The sequence below is a fragment of the Microtus pennsylvanicus genome, chromosome 4 (assembly GCF_037038515.1).
Source record: "Microtus pennsylvanicus isolate mMicPen1 chromosome 4, mMicPen1.hap1, whole genome shotgun sequence".
Lineage (NCBI taxonomy): Eukaryota > Metazoa > Chordata > Mammalia > Rodentia > Cricetidae > Microtus > Microtus pennsylvanicus.
Genome location: NC_134582.1, coordinates 23,162,916 through 23,181,652, shown reverse-complemented (window position 1 = coordinate 23,181,652; position 18,737 = coordinate 23,162,916). Strand labels below are relative to the sequence as shown.

At 39.8% G+C, this 18,737-nt stretch overlaps 1 protein-coding gene across 2 annotated transcripts in view; it reads left to right on the top strand.

Moving 5' to 3' along the window:
• Positions 1–18,737, top strand: part of Htr4 (5-hydroxytryptamine receptor 4) — a 167,474-nt gene that overhangs the window by 63,139 nt on the left and 85,598 nt on the right. For both annotated transcript variants that reach the window (XM_075968498.1, XM_075968499.1), the window contains exons 3-4: positions 14,964–15,089; positions 16,318–16,518. In XM_075968498.1, the coding sequence (XP_075824613.1) occupies positions 14,964–15,089; positions 16,318–16,518 (327 nt within the window). The remainder of the gene's footprint in view (positions 1–14,963; positions 15,090–16,317; positions 16,519–18,737) is intronic.

The window sequence follows — 18,737 nt, the reverse complement described above, 5'->3', positions numbered from 1 at the left end:
TAAGATCACAATTTAGGTCACGATTGAGGCTTTGGGTGTTGCTATCCAGGGAGTGGCGAGGCATGTCGAGGGAAGTAAGTACAGAAGCAGTACATTACAGGCAAGATGTTTTGCAAAGCTTATCCAGCCTTACGGATGACTGCAGTGTGTGTGGAAAGCAGTGGATGCCGGGTCACACTTTTTGGGGGGGGGTAGGGGAAAAAGTCATGCAGCTATATGGCTGGATGCCACAGAACAGGAACCAGAACAGGAGCTGATGAAGGGCCGGATATAAGGTGACATCCAGAAGGCAGAGCTGGGAGGATTTGCTGACAGGTGTGAATAGTAGAGAAGGAGACATAAAAAAAAAAAATGATTCCAGATTGCTGCCTGATCAACAGGAACGGTGGGTTTGCCCTGTAGTAGGAGGGAAAGCAGGCTGAGGGAAGAAAAGCAGGAGTTGAATTGAGGCCACATAGATTTAAGCTGCCTGATGAACTGCCTCCCCCCCCCCCCATGGGTAGGAGGATGGATACTTAGGAATGTCTAGACAAAGACAAAAGAAAGACTCCTCTTGGGGTTTGGCTGGAAATTGGGGAGAAGTGAGAGACTGAGAAAATAGTAAAGAATAAAGAAGGAAGACAGAGAGGCATGGTGCTTTGTCAACGGCTCAGCCACTGATGGAGGAAACCCAGGTAAATGAAAGCCCAAATTAAACAAGATCTTGTTAGTGGCTCCCTTGGTCTTACTGTTTCTACACTATATTCTTCGAAATTTTTATTTATATTTTAATATTTTTAGTCTTGGTCTTTCTTATATAGCCCTGGCTAGCCTAGAACTCCCTCTGAAGCCTAGGCTGGCCTCAAAGTTCATGTCTCAGTCTCCCAACTTCTTAGATTATACCCATGTACCACCACAGCTGGCATCTCAATATCTTTAAATCACTTTTGACTCTGGTTCCTAAAGATTGAGGGCCATCAAACTTTTTTTCATGAAAGGCCATGGAGTAGGCCGTTAGCTGGCCAGAAAGCTCCCACAATAATCCCTGGGCTCTGTCTATGTGGCGTGAATGTCACCATTAAAATGCAGAAGCCCATGAAGGGTGGTGTTTGTGTTCCAGTGAAAACCGTATTTACAAAAATGCAGTGGGCTGACCTTGGCCACCGACTGTTGTTTGGCTATCCCAGCAGCAGAGTAACATTAAACAGGGGTTTATTTTGTTTTGTTTTCCCTTCATTTAAATGAACTGGAGGCAGGTCATTAGCAGACTGTGAGAATCTGCTCTCACTTGAGCGCTTCATGAAGCGAATGATTGAACACAACGGAGAGGCCACATACAATTCCTGTTCTTCCCCCACCCTCCCACACTGACCTTCTTACAATCAAGGTAATCCTTTCAAGAAATCACCATCCAAACACTAAAAAGATATTATTGTACATTTTAGCACAGAGGAAGATATTTCTGTACTCAGTAGGCATCTTCCCAAACAGTTGTGGGTAAAGAGATATTGGCAAAGTAAGTCCAAGATGCTATATGGAATCCACAAATAAACATGAATGTGTCTCTATCTGCTCCTTTTCTATTCTGTTAGAATGAACTTTCTTAAAATGATGGAACCTCTTTTATGGTCTAATTTATAAACACTATCATTAATCATGTCACGTCCCAAAAGAATGGACCCATAGCAATTGACACGCTGAAGTGGAGAGGCTCTTCCCTAACGTAGTTGGTACTTTGTCAGATTGGTTCTGGATTTGGTTTACAACACTCACACATGGCTCAGAGAACGGTGTCTTTGATTTTCATGTCCTTTGTACTCTCTTTCTTTTGTAACTTAACTCTGTAATGCTCTGTATAGACGAAACCTCTTTGAACTTTGAAGCTTTTCGCATGCTGTAGTGCACTGTATAGACAAACCTCTTTGAACTTTGAAGCTTTTCTCATGACTGCTATGTGGGATCTTTGGTTTCAAATGTGCTTTTAGGAGGTTCCAGGAGAATGTCAGTCCGTGCGGTTTCAGTTCCGAATTACCTAACCGTCAGCACACATGTACCAACTACTTCTCTTCAAAATCAGTGTGAGCTATTTTAATACTATAAAGAAGTTCCATTATATATAATTTCTATCCCATAGGACTTACTCTTTGTTTATACCATTTCATATAGCCAGCATGTATTACGAATATTAAGCTGTCATCGTCAGCCTATTTTTCTTAAGCTCTTAGACAAAAAGTTAAACTTCAGCATGTCTTTTCTCTAAAGGAAATTTACTCAGTTTCAAATTAGCATGCCTCCAGTTAATGAAATAACACTGAACTTGCAAGCAGAATACATGGGCTTAAATCCCAGCTCCACCATTTGACAGATGCAGAATGCTGTCTCTGGACCATGTGGCAGTATAGGATGTCAGATGGCATAACTGTGAAGATGAATAAGCCAGCACAATAACAACAACAATTAAAAAAACCTTTCCTGAAGTATGATTAAGTGAAGCACGATTAATAAAATCTCAGGTTCAGAAATTGAGGTTCAACCTGAAGATCTGAAAAGCAAAACAGCCAGCCACTGGCTCTTACCTCCATTTCAGTCTGAAATGGCGATCCTGCCTCCAGGAACCTCAGAATGAGATTGTGTGTTTGAGAGCTATCTTCCCCCATCTTATACTACTCTCTAGAGCAGGGATTAAAGGCAGGCACCACCCAGTTTCTATGGTAATGAGTGTGGCTACTGGGATTAAAGGTGGGTGTCATTGTGGCTACTGAAATTAAAGGTGTATTCTATCATAACCTGGTCTGTAAGGTGAACCAGTGGGACTGCTTTACTCTCAGATCTTCAGGCAGTCTTTATTTATTAAAATATAATTGAAATACCACTACATTTCCCCTTTTTGTCTAAAATAAAAAGAAGACTATAACTAACATAAGAAAACTATATATAAAAAGTACAATGACTATATACGATATATACAGGCAGTAAATACATCAACAACGTCTGGATCCATATCTATCACCATGCACGAAACTCAAGTCCAAATGGATTAAAGATCTCAATATCAATCTGAACACACTGAACCTGATAGAAGAGAAAGTGGGAAATAGTCTACAACATATGGGCACAGGAGACCACTTCCTACGTATAACCCCTGTAGCACAGACAATAAGGGCAACATTGAATAAATGGGACCTCCTAAAACTGAGAAGCTTCTGTAAAGCAAAGGACACTGTCATTAAGACAAAAAGGCAACCTACTGAGCAGGAACCTGGAGGCAAGAGCTGATGCGGAAGCCGTGGAGGAGTGCTGATGAATAGCTTGACTCATCATGGCTTGCTCAGACTGCTTTCTTACAGAACCAGGACCCCCAGCCTGGGGATGGCACCACCCACAAGAGGCTTGGCCCTCCTGCATCAATCTCTAATTAAGAAAACGCCCTACAGGTTTGCCTACAGTCTGATCTTCCTAATTGAGGCTATTTTCTCTCAGATGACTAAAGCTTGTGTCAAGTTGACATTAAACTTTCCAGAACACCTATCTTCCACAATTATTGCTAAGCCTTGGAAGGAGGGGGAATGGTTCATATGTTTCATCTAGGGCTAGACATTCTTTAGTCTTTTATTTTCTTTTCTCTGGCCATTTGTGGGTCTCTATGCGCAATATACTGCAAATAAAATTTTTTTCTGATGGCGATAAGAAATGTATTAATCCATGGGTATAATGATGAGGCATTGGGGTTTGGTTTAATATTATGTCAATATAGCAAAATAATAGTAATAGGTTATCTGGTAGCACCTATGACCTGTCTACCTACAGGTGCTTGGCTAGATAATGGTGCTAAGTATTGTTTTTATATTAGGAAATAGGACTCAAATGTAATAAGAAAGTCATGAGTTACTTTCCTGATGGTCATGCTACTATTGTATGAGAGAGCATATCTTGCTGGACCAGTCATTATTGTAGCTTGTTGGTTTCACAGCTCGTAATGATTGATTATTGCTTTTCTTTTTCAGTAGTATACATATTATTTCCAGCTCTATCAAAGATAGCCAGTAGGGATGAAAGTCCAGGTCAATCCCAGCTTGATTTTTCCACGTTCTATGATTCAAGTATATAGTGTCTTCATCAGTAGGGTCTTTCCATCGCATTCCGGAAGGTAACTGTGATAGTTTTAATGAAAACGGCCCCATAGTTTCACAGGGACTGCCACTATTGGTATTGTGGCCTTGTTGGAGGTGGTGTGGTGTTGTTGGAGGAAGTGTGTCACTGAGAGTGGGCTTTGAGGTCTCAGATGCTCAAACCAGGCCTAGTGCCTCCCTGTCTCTTCCTGCTGTCTGCAGATCCAGATATAGAACTCTCGGCTCCTATGTCAGCACCATGTCTGTCTGCATGCTATCATGTTTCCCATCGTGATGATGAAACATCTGGACTGCCCCAAATAAATGTTTTCCTTTATAAGAGTTTCCATGGTCATGGTGTCTCTCTTCAGCAACAGAAACCCTAAGACGGTCACCAAAAACATTAGCATTGCCCTATACTGACTGAGGGTCTTTGAGACCTTATTACTAACAACTCCAAAATGAGTATCCTAGTCCTGACACTGAACATTTTTATTTGCTAGCCTCTGATGTCTAGAAGGGACATTGTTGCTCTGTTATAGGGTAACACTCGTGTGTGTGTGCATGCATGTATGTGTGTGTTTATGGAAGCTCCTATAGTTCTAACTTTCTATTTGTCTTTTTTGTAAGGTCTTGTATTATTTATCCCTTCTTGTTCTCCCACCTCTATCATGCCCTTCCCTCACCAACACCAATTTAATCCTTCCTGCTCCATTATTCCTATTTAACTCCTTTAGCCCTTTATTTCATTTCATTCTATCTCCTCTGCCTTAAGAGCCCCTCCCCCATGGCTCCTTAATAATTTACTAGCCTCCATGTGTATTCTAAATAAAATTCACATCTGAAAGTTCAAAGCTAACTATCCCAAATGAAAATATGCAACATTTGTCTTTCTGGCTCTGGGTTAGAATGATTTCCTTGCCGATTTCATAATTTTATTTTTCTTAATACCGGAATAATATTCTGTTGTACAAATATGGCATATTTTTATTATACATTTCATCAGTTGATTGACATTAAAGCTGTTTTCATTTCCTAGCTATTATGAATAGAGTGGCAATGAATGTGGATGAGCAGGTATCTCCATTTTAAGATAGAAAATCCTTTGGGTATATACTCAAGAGTGGTGTAGCTTTTTTTTTTTAGATCTTTAAGGTATCTCCACACTGATTTCTGTAGTGGAATTGCCAGTTTGCAGTGCCACCATCAGTGAAGAAGTGTTCCCTTTTCCCTCCGTGTTCATGCAAGTATGTATTGTCAGGTTTGTTTTGCTTTCTGGGTTAAAAACCTTAGCCATTCTAACTTGGCTGAGATGAAGTTTCAAGGTAGTTTTGATTTGCATTTCTCTGGTGAGTAAAATTATTGGATATTTAAAAACTGTTTTTTAGATGTTTAGATTTGAGGTCCATGCCCTACTTAAATTTTTTATTTGTTTTGTTTCTTTGATGATATATATTTTGAGTTATGTGTATATTCTAAGTACTAACCTTCTGTAAAATGTGTATCTAGCAAAGACTTTTTCCATTATATGGGTTGACTCTTCACTCAAGTGAAGGTGCCTTTCTGTACAGAAACATTTTAGTTTACTAAGATCTCATTTATTAATTGTTGGTTTTAATGTCTATAACTTCAAGGTCCTATTCAGAAAGTCTTTCTTTTGCTAGTGAGTTCAGATTGGTTTCCTACTCTATTCTCTATCAGATTCAGGAAATTAGGTCTTATGTTCCCTGATCCATTTGATGTTGAGTTGAGTTTTATACAGGATTTGAGATAAGGATTGCATTTCAATCTTCCACACAAAACTATCATTTTCTGTCTCCCCCAATGTATATATTTGTACTCTTTATCAAAAGTCAGGTGGCAAAATTCCATTGATCAATGTGTGTATATGTGTTTGTGTGTGTGTGTGTGTGTGTGTGTGTGTGAGAGAGAGAGAGAGAGAGAGAGAGAGAGAGAGAGAGAGAGAGAGAGAGATTGTGTTAATGCTAGTACCTTGCAAAGTAACTTGAAATGGTGATACTGCCCACAGGTTTTTGCTGTTGTTGTTCAGGGTTGGTTTGGGATATTTTAGATATTTAGAGTTTCTTTATGAAATTTAAGATTATTTTTAAATTTTCTGTAAGGAATTGTGTTTGAAGTTTGATAAGGATTGCCCTGAATCTGTAGATTGTTTTGAATAAGATGGATATTTCCCCAATATTGATCATAACAATCCATGAGCATGTGATATCTTTCCAAATCTTCTGACAAGTTATATACATCAGGAAATTCATACATTTCTTTAAGATTTTTCAATTTAGTAGAATGTATGTCTTTAAAATATGTTCTAAAGAACTTATGAAAGTTATTAGTATGATACAATGCCTCTTTTCATCTATAATTTATTAATTTGGGTCTTCTCTTCCTTGTTGGTGATCAGTAATTATTGATTCCTGCTGTTGTGTTGTATTGGTGTAGAAGTTTCTCCCTTTTGATTTATTGTTCTGGGATTATTTATTTGTGACTTCTTGGGTGTAGTTAGCCTCTTCATACTGAAGTTTTCCTTCTAGTGCTTTCTATAGAGCTGACTTAATAGATTGCTTAAATTTGGTTTTATTATAGACTGTTTTTCTTTATCAATTGTGAGTGATAGTTTTGCTGGGAATAGTGATCTAGGCTGACATCTGGGGTTTCTTAATGAAATCTTAGAATTTGTGGCTGTGTGGGTCCATGGGTGTTTTTGCTGGTGACATAAAGGAGTAGATATAGGCTAAGAGGAAAGACTGAGATGGTCAGTGAGAAAGAGCTAAGCATAACCTTGTCGGAACCTGGTGCTAGCCCAGAACATAGATTATTTATCTTGACCAGACCCCAACATAAACTCTCTCTCTTGACTGGCATGGAGATGAAGGAATAAAGACACATCTCACTTGGCTTTATCGGGAGGGAGATTTTCAGTGGTCCCTCATGAAGTCCTGAGTTCACATCCTGAAGAATTTTTCTTGTTTATTCCCAAAACAGCTTTTATATAAACATATAAACTGAGGGTGAAAAATACACCAGACCTGTCTCCTAGGTAACTAGGTGAATAGCGTTTTGTCACATCCACATCTACCTGTCAGCTATGTATGCTAGCTGTCATGTAGGCTTGAATCAGCATCTCTATCAGGCATTCTCCAAATTACAAAGGAAGGAGCAACAACATCCTGATCTTTTTTGTTAGGGCAGTGACAGACTGTCTGCAGGGGTATATGACCACCTTAGGTGGGGCTTATGGCTTCAGAGCCTGGCTGCCACACCATATAGAAATACGGGCCTACATAACCTAGGACAGCATCAAGAGGCGGAATCTCCAGGGAATATATATGGGTTGGGAGGAGAGGCTCCTAAAGAATTAAGAATAAGTCTGAAGAAACCAGAGTAAAGGAGCTATGGGACAGTGAGTATGTACCGAAAGTGATCTTATATTTGTCTTGCTAGGTTTGTTTTTTTCTATTTGTCTTTTAAATAACTGACTCTTGGTTTCTCTATATTGCTTTATATTTTCATTTCATGAAGTCCTGTCTACCCATTATTTCCTTCTATGTGTTGATTGAAGATTTGGTTTGCTTTATTTTTATTGCTTTGTTTTGTTTTTCAAGGCCTAAGGTACATCATTAAGTTATTTATTTGAGATTAAGCAGGTGAGAAACTGGAAAACATCAAAGACTACAAAATGACAGGAACTAATGCACACCTTTCAATACTAATTTCAAATATTAATGATCTTAGTTTCCCAGACATAAAACACAGCCTAGCAGCTTTGATTTAAAATCAGGTTCTTGATATTTATTGCCTCCAGGAAATGTATCTTGCTACCAAAGCCAGACTCTGTGTGTGGTTTATTGGTATCAGTTGCCTTGTGTATATATTTATCTTTCTTTTTGTCTGAAGGAGTCCTTTTCTGTAAAGCTGATTTAATTAGTTCTTTAGCGTGTTTTTATTGTGGAGAGTGCTGACAATTTTTTTGACTATTGTTGTTTTTGTTGACAGTTGTTATCCCAAAAGTTGAAATGTAATATTCACTTCTAAAGTTTGAAGATTCAGCTGTTATTCTGATGGGCCTGCCTTTATATATGATTTGTTTCTCACTTACAGCTTTTAGTATGTTCTCTTTGCTCTGTAGATTTATTTTTTTATTATAAACTGACATGATGTTTTGTTCATTTGGTGTTCTAAATATCTTGTCCTTGTATTCTCATATGATTTTCTAGATTTGAAAATTTCACTATGATCTTGTTAAAAATAATTTTTATGACTTAAAAATTAAATTTTAGTTTTCTATGCCTAATATTCATAGATGGAGTCTTTTTTGTTGTCCATAGATCTTGAATATTCTATCCATACCTTATCAATTTGTCTTTGTCATTCTTTGAATGTTTCAATCCTATCACCTTGTCTATAAACCCTGATATTATTTCCTCCATAGTATCAGTGAAACTTTCTATGGAGCTAGTTCTGTATTTGGTTTATTGAAATTTTCTTTTCTAGTATTTTGGATTTTGTCCCCAGTGTTTCTATGTTTTTATCTAAGTCTGTATTGACTTCCTTATTTGACCCAGCTTTTGTTTCCTACTAATGTATTTAGGAGTGTATTTCCTTTGTGATTTCTTTAAATACACTTATAAACATTCCTTTCAATTCTTTCTGTGAGATTTCATCTAATTCATTCTCAGTGGAGGATATTACTGTGTGATTAATAATTTTGGGAGAAGACATGTTGCCTAAAATTTTCATGTTTCTTAAGTTTTTGCAGTGAGACTTGGATATATAGGGTTAAATTACTGATTGGGTCTTTTATAAAAATCACCCTTATTCTTCCTCTTTTAATTTAAAAAATCTTGTATTCATTTATTTTGTGTTGTTGAGAGAGGTAGGTGTATGTGCTTGCCAGGGCACACATATGGAAATCAGTAGACTGCTTGTGGAAGTCAGTTCTTTCCCATGAGGGTCCTAAGGGTCTGAAATATTACTCAGATTTTCAGGCTTGGCAGAAAGTGCCTACCCATGGAGTCATTTTGACAACCCATCCTTATTCTTTTAGTTTTCAACATCAAAGAGAGACTAAGTTTTAGGGGATTGATTTGTCCTTTTTTTTTCTCTGTTAGAATATATCTTGGGGCATAAGGTTCAGTACCCAGAAGTCTCCTGAAAAGAGAACTCTCTCTGAAAAAGCCATCACTATTGAAGTATAGGCCCACTATGAGCATACAACAATGGTCAGAAAACACATAGTCACAGGAATACTGAGAGTATGGTGTGTGCTTGTGTATTTGTTACCATGGTTATTGGTGGATAGGAAAGCAGTGGAGTAAGATGGGACTGTTATTGGGTTGATGGAGGGAAAAGTAAATAGAAAGGTGGGGCAGAAGGGACAATGGTCAGAGATGCGACAGTTTTGTCTAATGCTAGATGAAAAGATGGGTAAAGAAAAGCAATAAGATATGTATCTGCAGGCTGATACATTGAAACCCTGGAAATAATGCTGTCCTGTGTGTGTGTGTTTTAAAAGAAAATCGTTTCAATAGAATATGTGGGAAGAAATAGAGAACACTAGAGCACAATAACACTGGGGTATAATTGAGACTGGCTCAGAAAAGATAACTGAGTAATTCTTTTATATACTTACAAATGGACCATCACAATAAAACTATGTTGAAAAGAGAACTTCATCATTGGACCACGATCTTTGTCTGAGGAAAGGCTTACCATTGCTCGTGTTAGCATCGCCATATACAGGGGAAACATCTCTGAAAAGACACAGTGTGAATTCACAGAGGATTCCGGGCCACTCAAATGCTCCTATGCAGCTCTTTCTGTACCCATCCCCACCTCACAATCTCGGTGCACTCACACAAGGATAAGTGTGATACCCACACTAACACAGGATACTCCCAAGAAACTTTCCTTTTGTTCTTCCTTATATGATGCCACATTTATCTGATGCTCTGAAGTTGTTTCGGACTTTCTCAGTATCTTCAGCTGCTACCTTCTCTACAGTATGTTGAAGTCAAGACTGACCCGCTTCTTGGATGTTTACATTTTTCCCCAAGGCAAATACCATGTGTATTTCCTGCCTGAATAACCCTTCTCAGTTGTAGATAAAGGTACCTAGGTGTCTATTTAAGATGTATACTCGAAGCTTTTACAGGTATTTCACATCTTATTGTTCCATTGAATAAAATTATACCATGGATCTATGTATGCAAATGAGAAATATAGATACACTTTTGCTTCTTACCACCACCCATGCTATTACTCTTTGAATAATGGATATTAAATAACATATATGCGAACACTGCCCCTTTTGTGGTAAGCACTGTCTTCTTTGCACCTATAAATTTTTAAACATTTTTATGATTGAGATTATAATATAATTACAGCATTTCTTCCTTCCCTTTCCTTGCTCGAAAACTTCCTTTATACCCTCCCATTCTCTTTCAAATTCGTGGCCTCTTCTTTCATTAATTGTTATTTTGTGCAAACATATATACGTACACATATATACATATAATCCTAAACATAATCTTCTCAGTTCATATAATGTTGTTTGTATTATGTGTTTTGGGCTGACCATTTTGGCACTGGACAAGAAGTTGGTGTGCTCTTCTGTGGGTAGGACCACCTCTCCTGCCTCCTCGTAGCTCTCATTCTGCCAACATCAGCATCTCACCAGGGAGGAACAGCCCTAAGAGGCTGCTTCTCATTACTTTTGTGAACTCATGTCAGGTGCTTTCCTCCCCGAGAGAGAACACAGAAAGGAGTTCCTGTCTCAAGGCATTTCCTCTTGAGCTTTACTCTGTTTCCTCGATGTCTGCGTCCTCTCTAAAGGTCACCTGGATATCATCTGCAGTGTTCCTGGACTACCTAACATTTCCCTCTCGTTTAATCGCTCTGTATCACACCTTCATGCTTATGCCCTTTAGAGTTTTATAATCCAGGTCTAATTCAGAAGATTGGAGAGATGAATTATAAAGATATGAATCCATTCCACAGCATCTGCAGTAGAATTGCCAGGCAGAGTAGCATTGTCACTGAAATCCCAACATGGGTGAAGCAGACACAAGAGGACACCTGGGCTTAGTAGCACACTAGTATAACCGAATTGATAAGCCCCAGGTATAGTGAAAGACCCTGTTTCAATGCACAAAGTGGAGCGGTGACTGAGGAAGATATCTGAGGTCAGCCTCCGGCTTCTGTGTGCGTGCACAACCACATGCACCTCATCCTCCCTGCACAAAATAAAAGAAGGTGTGCTTCAGGAAGAACCCCAGTGGCACAGAGGGTGAGCAAGCTAGAATCCCATGCTTCACCTGAGATGCTCCACACCGGAATCTGTAACTGGAAAGGATACTCAGTGAATCACCGAGATGAAAGCGAGAGAACTACTTTGAAGCTCTGACCACACCTGCATTTGTTCTTTGGCTGTCCCCGTCTACCTTCTCTGCTTCCACCACAGTGGGCTTTATCTGTGTCCAGCACAGCACTCGGCATATAGTTGCCTCTCAATGTGTATCTGATGGGTGTTGAGACATCTGCTCAAACTTCTATAAAGCTAATCCATAAAGAAACTGAGGCTCAGAGAAAATAAGTGAGTGTTGTAAAGTCACGTAGCTTATTATTAATAAAGCCAGGATAGAATCGAGCACGTTTGTAGCATGATATGCACCTTATCCTATTGTGTGTATAGGCTTCTGAAATTTATAACAATTATTTGTTATCAGCGCTGTCCTTTGACATCGGCTTTATATAAACTAACTTAATGTAGAATACCCAGGTTTAGTCTTTCCTTTTGCTTTGACTAAGAACAGAGAAAATGTTAAACACAGCCTACAATTTTGTAGAATCTCTTTATTAATGGGTCAAAAGATCTCTGAAAAAATGTAAGAAAATCTCTCACAGGAAGAGCTGTCAAAGAACCCATTTAGTGTAGATGGCAGCTCTGTGGTGAGAACTGTCTAATTGCTCTTGCCAGTATTCCTGGAGGGTGTCAGAGGCCACCCAGGGATCTAACGTAGGTTTTGAAAAAGTGGCTCCTGATTTATTTTAATTGTTGCAACTGGCATTTATACTTACTCTTGCCTAATTATAAAAGTTCTCTCTGTGGATACGTTGTGCTTATCACTCACAATTTAATGGCTAACATCTTCCAACTGCTAATTGGCATGCAACAGATGAACCACGACATTGAACCTCTGACCCACATTCTTTAAATATAGATTCTTTGCAGCCAGAGGTGCTAGTTACAGACACTCTGAACATGTTTGTTTTCTTTTCGTAAAAGGAGAAAGTCAACTCAAGGAAAGTGGTTCTGATGGGGAAGGTGAGTTATGCAGAGAATCTACCTGCTAAGGGTATATTCGTATCAGCCCTTGTAGGTAAGAAAGGGACCTAAATTACTCAGCCCAGCTGGCCACTAGCACAGTCTTGTGTACTAACATCCTGATGCATACTCATCTGTATATTTTTTTTATTATAATAAATCACAAATAGACCTTTTTACCGGTAATGTACTTCATAATGATTATAATTGCACACTTCAGTAATAAGTACGTGCATAATGGTGCTGAACTATTATCATCAATACTGTTTCCAGAACTTCCCCTGTACTCCAAAGGATCACTCTGCACCTTTCAAGTAATAATTTCCCACTCCCCGTACCCCAAAGCTTAGGGAGTCATTATTCCACTCTCTTTCCTTGTGAATATATCTATTTTATGAGTCTAATGTAGGCAGAATCATGGATTTGTCCATTCATTCTTTTCGTGCATTTCACCTGGTGTGATGTCTTTAAGGTACATCGACTTACAAAATAATCTTAAAAGTTATTTCAGGTAGTCAACACCTTGAAGATGAAAAATGTGTGTTGGCTACTGGACATGGCCTTAGGGTTGATCAGACAAGAATGACAAAAAGCAGCCAAACGCTGAAAGCACATTTTATAAAGAATGGGTATTCACGCTGGAGAGATGGCACAGTGGATCAGAGCACAGTTGCTATTCCAGAGAACCCAGGTTTGATTCCCAGCACCTACACAATAGCTCATAAATCATTGGTAACTTCAGTTCCAGAGGATTTGACACTCTCTTTTGACCTCTGTGGGCCCACATGTGATGCATATATATGTACATGCAGGCAAAGTACTCATACACATAAACTAAGGGTTTTTTTTTAATTATAGAGAAGGATGAGCATACAATACAAAGCCCTGAGGAGGAAGATGATTCAGAGATTCTCTGAGTCTTTGAGTTAGAGCCTGAAAAGAGCACATAGAAAACAAACCCTTATCACCTTCTTTATTAGGCTCTTTATCTCAATCAATATGGCTTAAGTTAAAATTAGGTTTTGGTGAGCAAATCACTGTGTTTTTATTGGATTAGATCTTCCCTCTCCAGTGTTTGAAGGCTGGAGCTTAAGTATAGAAGGGTGATTTAGGTAAACAATCCTTTTTGTGTGAACTCCAGCCCTAAGCATTTCAGTCAATGTAAGGAAAGACAGAGTGAAGGGTCTTCCACAGTCTCCCACTGGCTAAGGATCATTTCTTATCCCCAGTGGCATGCTTTCTTCTGGACATGCCGACAGGAAGAAGTTGTGAACAGGGTCAAATTTAGAACTGAGCCAACTCTGGATATTAGGGGTCAATGCTCATTTTAATTTTTCGGTCAAAGAAGTGCGGTATAGACAGGAGATTCTTGGGTTTTGGGACCTTGTGTTCTGTGTGTTGTGTTGAAGTGAAAAATGTCCTCTCACAAACCAGACACTCAACTATCCCAACAACTTTGACTTTTTTTCCTTCAGTTTTCTGTGCTGACACGGACAGTTCATGTCCAGAAGTTTAAAATCATTTTCAAACTTTTTTGTTGGTTTTGTTTTTTGAGAAAGTGTTTCTCTCTGTAGATTTGACTGTCCTGGAATGCATTATGTATACCAAACTGGCCTTGAAGTCACTGAGATCCACCTGCCTCTTCCTCCTGAGTGCTGGCATTAAAACTAAAGCTTCTTAAAAAGAGCTTTTTGTGACATTAGGAACATGACTGTTTCTTACAGTTTCTGAGCAACCAGAAAATATTTTGCTTTCATTGAGAAGAAGCACTCACTTCAAGTTAATAAAACAAAATGCTGAGCTCATGCTTGTAGGAGAGAATTTGGAGAGTCCAATCAGGTGCTGAAATTGGCAAGAACACGAATTTGAAGTATCAACATGACATAAGGTGACAGAAAAACAACATAGTCAGGAAGTAGACGATGAGATTGAGCTTCTTGTCTCATACACTTCCCAGAACCTGAGGTCATTTGTACATTATCACAAGAACACCTTCCAAGCATGGCTGTCCCTTCCCAGACAGCCCACCTACAAAGCACAGCTTTTACTCAAGCCATACTGAAACTCAGAAAAGAGTAGCCCTTGCATTCATGCAGCCCTTGGTTTCAGTTCATACCATTCATTGATAAACTGTCATCTCCTCCATCTGATAAGTGAGAATGATGCATTGAACACACACCAGTGAGTAAAACAACTGGGGTCCTTGTGTTATGGTGCCTGCACTGTAGATGAGACAGGTGTGCCAAACAAATCGACCAAGTGAATACCTGAGTATTATACAAGGTGAATCTCTGAAGGGAAGAATGAAACAAAATAGCACCATGCAGTCAAGGCCAGAGATTCTCCTCCTCAGACCTCTGCTCATATTCTCCATGCATCCAGGAAAGCCCAACCAGACTCTGGCAAGTTTAGCTGTTACTACTGCTGATTAATGGTGAAGTGAACTTCCTGGAGATTGAACGGAAGCTGAATTCCTTTCCAGTGTCACTGAGGCTCCCTTACATCTTTGTGTTTTGTTTTCACATGTCCTCCAGTTCCAATGAGGGTTTCGGGTCCGTGGAGAAGGTCGTGCTGCTAACATTCCTCTCGGTGGTTATCCTGATGGCCATCCTGGGCAACCTGCTGGTGATGGTGGCTGTGTGCAGGGACAGGCAGCTCAGGTGAGCACTACAAGGGAACCTCTGCGGAAACACGGGGGTCAGAGGGATCACCCTGGAAAATTGGCTCTGAACAATTTCCATTTTAATTTCTCACGTTCATGAGAACAGGTTTTGAAAGACAGAAAAGGGATCATACATAATCCTACAACCCCAACACTAACATAACCACAGGAGCACCCTGAGCTAATTCCATCACGTCTGTTTATCTATGCTGTGTTGCATTTGTTTAAATAACTGTGGTCAATACACACACACACACACACACACACACACACACACACACATATATATATATATATATGAATACACCTTTCTGCTACCAATGATTCAGGGCAGAGTAAGAATAAACATCGTATCTATCACATTTTGTCCATTATCAGTGTCAACTGTGATTACATTTATAATCACCTGAGATATTTTTCAAAATACTACTGTATGATATTGGTATGTCCTGTGCAATATTGTGGAAATATTTATGTTTAAAAAAGTAATTCAGTGTTAAAAGTCAAACGGCCATCCTGTATCTTATGTAGCAATCTTCAGTGGAGGAAGATGTTAGCCACAAGACTTTTTGTCTAATTGATCCTAAGTTGAACCCTGGGCACTGATATTTGCTAAAATCCACCAAATATTTCTAGTGTGTGGCCTGGTATAAGGAAGAGATGAGCTAAAGGTAGCTCCTTTCTAAGCAGGACCTACCCTGAACCAGTGAAGAGGGGGAGAAAGGGCAATGCAGACTTTTTGGCTGGGGTTACACATGAAGGGGGTACACAAGAGGGCACCCTAGTAGCTGCAAGTAGTACACTTGACACTGTCTGTAAGAGCAGCATCTTGAGAGGGCTCTGTGGGAGCGCCTCAGCCAGGACTAGAGCCAGGGTGGACAGTGGCTGGGAGAGTGGGTGGGGAAGAGTGCGATTGTGTGGAGCCTCAGAACCCTTCTCAATACACTGGTGGCCTCTGGTCAGGCCAGAAAAGAGAGGGAAAGGTATCTTTGGGCTTGAAATGGGTCTGGAGAAGTCAGAAGAGGCTGAACCACAGTGTTTCTTTTTGGCCGTGGTGCAGAAGGGTATTATGTTTGGGTATTATGTTTAATGTGTGACTTTTCTTTCCTTGTCTACCTCCCTTCTTTCCTTCCTTCCACTTCCCCCAACTCTTCTCTTGCTCTTTCTTCCCACTGTTTTCTCCAAATCCTTCCCCTGCCACCTTGCTCATACTTTTTCACTCACAGGAAAATAAAAACCAATTATTTCATTGTGTCTCTTGCCTTTGCTGATCTGCTGGTGTCGGTGCTGGTAATGCCTTTTGGTGCCATTGAGCTGGTCCAAGACGTCTGGATTTATGGGGAGATGTTCTGCCTGGTCCGGACCTCTCTGGATGTCCTGCTCACCACAGCATCGATTTTTCACCTATGCTGCATTGCACTGGATAGGTAAGAGCTGAACAATACGCAGAATGGAACCCAGTTGACACCAGTGACCTAGCAGATACTAGCCAGTGTCTTTCCTTCCTAACCCATCTCACGAAATTAGTTCCAGGGTCAGAGGTGGAAGGTCGGCGATTCCTGCACCAAGGCAGTCCTCGTGGAGGACTTCTTCCCAGTCAGGCACTCTTAGGGATGTTGAAGATCCAAAGGTTGCACAGTCTGGCAATTGCTTGTAGATAGGTATCCTTATCTACATTTACTTCTAGCTTTATATTATTGAAAGGAATGAAATGTTAAGGGAGATAGGTAGTAAGATTTAAGTGTCTCTGCCCAGGAGGGTATGGGCCAATTCAGAGTGACATCACCGTGTTTGAGCGGTATGACTGTCTCCTAAAATATGCCACATGATAACTAAAGTCTAGGAAAGTGCCTGTGATCATGGGGATTTTTTCCCTAGAAAGTGAAAGTTGATAACAAAATTTCTAGTAATTACTGTTTTAGAAATTCAGCTTATCATATCCATCCCCATGTTAACTGTGGGCTCTTATGGTTCCTTTGTTTTGTTCTGTTTTTTGTTGGTTTGTTTGTTTATAATTTAGGTTGCCTAATAATTCCAATCTTTGACCTATTTGTTGGGAGTGTATGGTTATCAGCTCTTTCCATTCTCCAATTTCTATTCATTCTCATGGACTAACAGATGAAAGAATATTCTTTAGAAGTCAGACAACTCTGAGAATGTATGTGGCATAGGGGTGAGAACAGAAGAAAATGTGAGTCAGAAGTTTCATGAGCTTAGATTGTCAGAGACAGCATCTCACTTTCTCTCCAGCTGCCCTGAGACCTATTTCCCTGGCTTGGGAAAGATGCGTTTCTTAAATCGAGAACTTAGAAAAATAGTCCGCAAAAGTTAGATAATGTTATATGTCTAAAATATTCATCTTTAAAGAGTAAAGTAATGGCTTCTTAGAAAATTACTCATTGGGGGCAGGTATTTAAGAGCTGCAATGTGCTGTGGTAACAGCTTCACCCCTTCCCTATGAGAGCACTGATTGGAAGGAAGGCAGGTGTGACAGCGACAGCCTCCTCCGTCTCTTCCTCCTCCCCCTCTTCTTCTTTTTGTTTGTTTGCTTTTCAAGACAGGGTTTTTCTGTGTAACAGCCCTGTCTGTCCTGGAACTTGCTGTGTAGACCAGGCTGGCCTTGAACTCACAGAGATCCACCTGCCTCTACCTCCCAAGTGCTGGGATTTAAGGCGTGCGCCACCACCGCCTGCCTGGCAAGCCTGCTCTGTTTAAATCACTTTCTTTGTTCTTCTGACAAGAGCACAAAGTCAAATTGCCTAGGTTCTGTGTAGGTATAATGAGATTCCACTGCATAGGTGCCAACGGCAAGACCCACCATGAGTCCTAATTAGAAATTTCTGTGTCTTAGCTTGCTTATAATTGGACACTAGTGTCTGAAGAGCATCTCAAAGGCATTTTCTACTACATGAAATTTCATATTACAGAAAAGAAAGTATGAGGAAGGAGAAAATGCAGGGAAATCCTAGAGGTTAGCTTGTATATCTTCATTGCTAGAATGATCTGTAAGACTTGATATAATATAGAAACTTAGAAAAAAAAAAGTAAGGCTGGGGATAAAAGGGAGTTGGAAATCAGTGAGATTTTGGCAAAAGCCAGGAGAAGAAAATGAGCCATGCAGGGAATAAAAATGGGAGAAAATTCATCTTTCTGCCGTAGAGAGCAGACAGCCTCAAGACAAGAGCCGAAGGTCTCCCGTGGGGTTTGGCTTCAGATTTACAGATTTAAGCTTACACTCCCTCATGAACATTTCTTCACGAAGGCTCACATCGTAGGGAAGCAGTTAAGAATTGGACATTAAAAGCCATCTGTTTTCAAATTTGAGGGATTTAACTTTAAATTTCAGCTCTGTTAGATTTTGCCTCTGAGATTGGCAGTGAGTTAATAAGCCTTTCTGAGTCTCAGTTTTCTTTGTCTCAAAAAAAAAAAAGGAGGCTAAAGAACTGATGCTGCAGGACTGACTGTAGCGAGGAAGAAACGAGCTAGGCTGCCTGAGGGAGACATTGTCCACTGCGACTCAGTACTGCAATGCTGTAGGTGCTACCGAGCTAATCGTCGTCTGTCTTAGCAAGGTTTGACTTCCATTACAACACCAGAGCATCCTCTGTTTGTTCTCCTCACATCGGTTTATCATCTACTCTCACAA